A 7,212-nucleotide genomic window follows, 5' to 3' on the forward strand; every position below is an offset into this window, starting at 1 on the left:
GATGACCAACCAGAGCAAAGGGCGCCAATATTTGAAAACTAGAGAATGTTTGAGTATAAATGGCTGAGATGTTGGATATCAGCGCGTTTGTTGTCACCTGACCGGAATTTTTCGACTAAACTTCTTCTTCAATCAACCTCCTGGTTCACGAATTCTTCACAAGTCATGGGTTATGTTATGTTTATTGAGATTGAGTTTGTTTCGCGCTCGGCCGACTATGGCGCTGTAGGTTTCTCCGTGTTACCAAAGTAACTGTCTAGTGTAAAAAATTAGTTATCTCAGATTCATAGTCCCCGAGTGTACATACCTAGATAGTAAATATAAATACAAATAACTCACTGAGGTATCGAGACGATGGGACAACCGAGCTGCAGAAGACTACGGGCCAGGAACTCCGGTGCAGGTGCAGCTGTGGAAGGTGCGGAGTGTCTGGTGGGCCTGGCGGGCCGGCCATTGTTTTGATCAGGATCAGTGGAAACGGTTAGTGTAGAGGATCCAGCATAGTTGGTGGTCCTTTGTATACGTAGGGACCCACCTCGTCTTAACTGCGACCCAACGTCACCCTCTGTAAATGAGATAGAAATCATTCGTGCGGATATTAAAATATCGCCACTTTTATTATTTCACACGAGGGTGGAGGGAGTGAAAGCAATAACAATGCATACCGGGACTATCTCTTGAAACTTGCTTGCAAGCTTTATCGGCTGTTCGTGCAAGCTAGCCATCACGAATTTTCAGTTGTCAAACCGTTTCTGACGACGATGTAGTTGATACGAATTTTCGAGGTTAGAATCTTAAATAATTAAGGCAGTGACTCGGCAAGGTTTGGGAAGCATTTGTTACTGTGTCGGAAAGTTGATTCTTCAAAGAACGGTTGGAATTTCATGCTTATGCTCTTTGAAAATTCAAACGTACACATTTTGTTGTTTGGGTACGTTGTGTCCGATTTCGCCGACCACTGAGATTGAAATATTTGGCGCATGCGCGGTTGATTTTCAAGTTTCAAGAGATTCTCCGGTATAAAAGTATAAGGAAAACAAGAGATAAAGAAATAAAATCAGCAAAAGTTGCGTATCACGTCGCTGCCAATTGTAATAACAAGGCCAAGTAGCACACTTGACTAAATTTCGACTATTGTTCGACAAATTAAAGCCGGCGTAACATTGACAGACGAAAAATTTGACTTACAGTTGGCGGGAAGTTGGCAAAACGGTGACTATTCACCTGAAATGTGATAATGACTGTCAATAACCGAAAAGTCAAACTTGCGATATCCATGTGTCAACGAATGTCCCTAAAAACGTGAAGAATAAAACAATCTCAAAACCAAAATTAGATATCGCCGCGCGCCGCGTATAGTGCTCGACGTAACGAATATAACGGGGTAAAAAAAACCTGATAATTATAAAAATTTTGTAGTTTCGTTTGAACATTTTTTATTCACGACAAATCAATTTATAGTCGAATTGTACGTTGTTGACTATAAATTAATAATCGAACATACATTCGTGAACGTATGGTAGACACGTAAATCAACTGTAATATAGCTTCAAATACGCCCTCTTCATCCCACTTCGATTAGTGGAATGCACTTTCTACCGGCAATAAGTCAAATAAGAGTCATCCGTGTGTTACTTGGGAAGAAATTTATCAGTCCCCCACAAAAAATCATATGTCTGATATTTTATTAAATAGAAAGAATGTGTCGTTGAATATTGCACAATCATGTAATATCAATATCTATTCTTACTGGTAAATCCATGTTTAATAAAATTTCAAGAAATGTAATGAATTCCAACTGTATTCGTCGAAATATTACGAGTTTGTAGAGTTTAGACTATTTTTGTAGTCCTTTGGGTTTGGTGACTGACGTTATAAATTTTAGGCGGTAATTTCGATAATTTTAGGTGACTTGAGAAATTAATGACGTATCCGGGAATCTAATCTGGAATTCCGTAGTTATAAATTTTAATTATTTCTTCCGAAAAGTGAACGAATACCAAACCAAATTATCTCGAGAGATTTTTAATTTCTTGAAACCTTTATATAAAACGAACCTGTCTATCCGAACCGAGTGATTTGGGGTACATTTTGGAAGAGCTAACAACGTTGTGAAGATTATATTTTGAATTGATTCGATGAGATCCAACAAACACCGACATTTTAAAATGTGTGAAAAACTGGTGCTGAGAATTCGATAATGCTGTAACCTTTTTCGTACGAGAAGAAGCCTATTCAAAAATTCTTTCTAGAAATTATTTTCCGTCAAAAAAAAAAATTAGAATTTCCATTGAAATTCCGACTGCCCCTCCCCTTAAAACTGATAAACTTTTATGAAACACATCGTTTGACATATTTCAGAGGATTAACATTTCACACTTATAAAGCAGTAATAAGATTAAATAAAAATAATATGTATAAATTGCAAGCCGAGGAATTAAAAGTTTTCCAGAAATTGATTCGAACAACATTAGTATAATTTGTGAATCCATAAAATTGTCACATCGCGAAACAGAATTTTTACCATGAAAATTCATAATTTCAGAATTGCCCTGCCAACATCTCATAAGATTTATAAACTTCTCCCTAGCTGTCTTGTAATACGATAAAATATATATATACCAATCCTATTAACGGTGAACACGTACGATGAAAATAGACCTACGAATCGATGGCTTGTGCCGGAACGCTTCATTCGAAGAAAACATCCGCCTAAACCAGAGCACGTGGCCCTCAAACTCGCACTAAAACCAACTATCTACTGCCGAACAATAAGAACCAGAAAGTCATTTCTGAAAGATGCTCGTACACTTGTTAAATTATACAACACAGTATAACGTATGTATATTTTTCTTATGCGTATAAGCTTGCAGTATTCGTAAATTTTGGGCGACGCAGATATTAAAAACTGTGATTAAGTTCTCACGATCAGAAAAGGACGCTTCGAATAAAAATAAATAGTTTCAAAATTAACCGATAAATTTACTAACACAAGTCAAGTTAAGCACTGTAAGTTATTTAGCATTCTTCTGTATTTCTCACAATCAATCTAAGATTTTGTCATTTTTTCAATCAGCTTTTCAACTTTTATCCTGTTGCTATTCTTCGCTTGCTTTGGGAACCTTTCATGGACATTTTTTTCGATTTTCTCTGTGGGATTTCAACTCTTGTATTTATTTCGATTCACATGTAGCCTTCCTAGCCAATTCACATGTCGCAAAGTCGTCTTTTACGCAAAGTAAAAAGACCGTTTTCCTAGGACAATTTTGAGAAATGAATTTTGATGTGTAGAAAAGATGTCTTAAAATCGTCTTTATTTATGCACTTTCTCACGATCAGATGGATCTGCATCTCGAATAAAACAGCCGTCTTATCACGAGATTCGCAAGCAACATTTGTCCATTTGTTAATTCAATGTGATCTACGAATCACTCAAATAGGAAATAAGCAAATGTGATTAAGAAGTGTCTCTTGCGTCGACTAGTTCAGTATCCTTAGTCACTGAACACCGACAGGTGTTCCACAAACCGTCCGTAGTTATACTGCAGTATACCTAACCTCTATCAGTTGACGTCATTTCAAATACTGATATTAATTAAGAATAAGCTGCATTCTTGTTATAACGATTTTCTAGCCTAGATCGATACGACTTGGCAAATACTGTAATCGGTATACCTACATTTGACCTCGCATTCAAAGAACTTGAGTCATAATGTTATTACATTGTGTTGACCTGTGTTAGGTAATTGATGTAACAGAATGTTACATACTTGCACGTGAAGGACAGTTTGATTTGAGAAGCAATGTAAGTGCCACTGACAACGGGTAAAAGTTAGGTTGGGTGACTTGCTTTCCATGATACGGTGAATAAAATTTAGATAATCGAAATTGCGCATGCGCCAAAGAGCAACGCTTAGTATGTGAAATATAGCATTTGAATTCTACGCATGCGCCCACGTCGTTTTACCACACCGTTCAGAAATGAACACTTTACGCACAATCCACAAAGTTCAAAAATCGAACCTTTCAAGTAGTGTTAGGAAAAATACGTTTTGATGTTTAACGCGATAAAAAACATGTATCATCACTCAAGTGTGTATTTGAAAAAAAATGTGGCGTGGTTTGCACCGCTGTTTCATGAAGGTGTTTTTAACACAGTGTGCGAAATTCCATTTCTCATGCCTGTTGGTAGTGTGCGAAGTGCCCGATTCACTCATTTTTACGCGCTGTGTGCAAAGTCACTACTTCGTGCACGGAATGTAGAAAATGATTTACTTCGCACACTGTGAATAATAAATTTCGCACACTGAATTAAAAAAACAAATAGCATACGATTTGTGTGCGCGTACTTGATCCTCGCACTTCGCGCACTTGTATCGTAATGTACTGTTCATTAGTCTCTCATTTCTGTGTGGCCCCAGTATGTAGTTGTATATTTTAGTTTCGTTATAGATTTAGCTAGAGCTGACAACTTATGTATATAAAAGAGGTATATGCCTTTGCGATAAGAACTAGTATTATCAACAAAGAACGAGGATACAAAAGCAAACCGTAAAACGTGAGAAGTTAACAGGTTTAATACGTTATACAGATGTTAGAAATAACGCTAGAGTTTATTTTCATTATAATGGAAGTTTTCGTTTTTTATTGCACTGATAGTGTGAATCACCTTTGTCTTCCGAGGATGATAGCAGACGAAAGCTGTGAACTCGACGTAGACCAACAGGGCTTCCCTCGATGCTATCACTTGGTGTTACCATTTTTGATTTACCGGTAATATTGAACTTGCAGCTTGCAGTTAACTGTACAACTTTTATAGTATCACAGAACAGAAAACCAGGCCAGCCCGCCACTCCCGCGCAGTACACCAACGACTAGTGTATAGGTAGGAATCCGTTCTAAGGACTATCGACTATCCTACGGTAATTCGGTAAATATTGTGCATATACGTATATACGAAGCTCCGAACACCCAATGAAAATATTCAAAGAATGTCACGTGCTAGGCCCAAGTACGACTATACACGTTCATAATCTATCGCCAATGTCAATGTTAGAACTTCTTCATTAGTCGTTCGAGGTTTTAAAACGGACGTTTAACAACTGTTATTCTCATGCACACTACCGTATGTCACGAACGCGAATGAATGATAGTAGAATGCGTTTAAACAAACACCTTATCAGTTTCACTCCTAATGGTAATACGCTTTCGATATTTTTAAATTCACAATTTCATGCTTGCTAGAAGACTTGCATATGTATGACACTAATGACCTGTGTTTACAATACTGGATATGCCCAACTGATAACTGGACTTTTCACTCTCACCAAGTTTCATTCAACAGCCCTGACTAAGGTGCATGGTAACACATGTCACGATAGTATACATTGTAGCTCTATTACGTACAACTTGCGAGTATAGTGCTTTTTAAGCTGAAGTAATTGAGAAGCCGACTCGCACAACAGGATTGAACGCGGGGTTCCAACCTCGCCTTGAACTTGAAAGAATACAGATGAGTTACGACGGTGTGTCTATCTTCTGTTTCATCTCCAAGACTCAAATCCAACGACACATTTTTGGAAAAGGTCTTTGACGCACGACGAAGTGAAAAATAATAAGCTATATCGTCGGAAGGATAGACTCGTGGGCGATTCGACGAGACGTAATCACTCTCTTCAAGGACGCCACTGTAAGGCAGGCTCCCGTCCCTCACTGTTGGTGACCTTTTCCGTTAATTTTAAACGCCCGCTAACGCACGCAGACTTTTCACTATGTCGCGGTTTACTGTCTATTTTCGCACATGCTGCACCTGTTGCTTTTCCGTTCGACTCTGTATAAGCTTATAGGCAAGGAAACGGACATGTCTCCCAATCGTTATGTAGCGTACCAAGCGTATATACGCGGAAAAGGCATGCGGAAGAAAGGTTTCACTTCGACAATACGCTTCTTCTCGGGCCTTGAACGACTCACTACCGATACTACTGCACTGAAATTGCGTGATTCATATTCTGGTTTTATTTTTATAACCTTGCCTATTATGCTGTGGTGAGGCACTCGATATTGCCACATCAAAACATATTGCGGGCTGGTTCCGCAAGCTCGCGAACGACACCGCGAACCTCACGACAAACCGCGGACTGACCACCAACCGAGGTACAAGTTCGTTCGACGGTTGAAGATTGCAGGCTATTTTCACGCCGCTTCCACCTCGAATAGTAGACCGCGTGACACTGATCAACGGTCAGGCTGTACGTAAAGTGGTAGCGGAGTAGCTTGTAATATACACATCGTGCAGAAATGTAGTCCATTGAATAATGCCAATAGATCCGCAATTGTCGAAGGTCGAAGGTCACCTGTATCGACATGGTTACGTATGTCCGCCTCCCGTTGTAGGCACGAAAGCTTCCGACTCTCAACCTTAGAGTGACGTAATTCTCACCTACATAACCTACCTCCAAAACCAACCGGTAGTATTGATCTCCAGTGGTATGCTTAATAAATGATGATACGCCTGGTGCTCTTTCATTAACGAACCCACAGAAATACGTCACCAATGAATTCGCGCTTTTCTCTGTACGGACGATAACCCCGTGGTCTCGAAATATGATATTGGCTCCCTGACGAAAATATTTCTCTGAGAAACTCTGCGAAATTTCTGTGAAAAACTCTGTACACATTTTCAGAGATTTACAGAGAGGTTCATAGAAATGGAGAGAAATTCAAAGAACTTGGCGAAGATGCGGAATGTTTCAAAAAAATTTTACTTCAGAAGTCGACGGAAATTTAACGCATCCACCAACTCCAGCCTAGCCTCGATACTCTGGTCAGTTATTTATGGTGTTAAATTAGGAATGATAATGAATGTCGTTCGTTAATTTAATTATATTTCTTGCAATTTCTTTGGCGAACCAGCACGTTTCAAAATAAGGAGGGTATCTGGCCGAGATACGTGAAGCATAGGCCCAGTATTTGTTACTAATTTTTAATGAAAACTAGTCCAAATACAGCCCGTTGATTTGAGTACATTCATTCCCTTGATTAAACAAAACGCTGTTTGAAGTTAATTTTCAGTTAAAAGCGTGTGTTGAATACGGGACGCAATGAGTTTTGGACGCTAGTCCTCCTGTGTTGGCATTGTAGTAAGAAATTTTACAAGCAAAATCACGCGGAATGCAAAAAAGTCTGCAGATATTTAATGAAATATTCATACTT

General features: G+C 38.8%; 1 protein-coding gene across 1 annotated transcript in view; it reads right to left on the reverse strand.

The window, feature by feature from the left end:
* The window catches only part of LOC124177131 (GRAM domain-containing protein 2A-like), a 98,720-nt gene extending 92,506 nt beyond the window's left edge, over nt 1-6,214 (reverse strand). Inside the window, exons 1-2 of the mRNA XM_046559171.1 lie at nt 4,670-6,214; nt 340-565 (exon numbers count right to left, since the gene is read on the reverse strand). Of these exons, the coding sequence (XP_046415127.1) occupies nt 340-565; nt 4,670-4,760 (317 nt within the window). The 5' untranslated portion in view covers nt 4,761-6,214. The remainder of the gene's footprint in view (nt 1-339; nt 566-4,669) is intronic.
* Between the last annotated feature and the right edge of the window lie 998 nt (nt 6,215-7,212).

Source organism: Neodiprion fabricii, chromosome 3 (assembly GCF_021155785.1).
Source record: "Neodiprion fabricii isolate iyNeoFabr1 chromosome 3, iyNeoFabr1.1, whole genome shotgun sequence".
NCBI classification, from domain to species: Eukaryota; Metazoa; Arthropoda; class Insecta; order Hymenoptera; family Diprionidae; genus Neodiprion; species Neodiprion fabricii.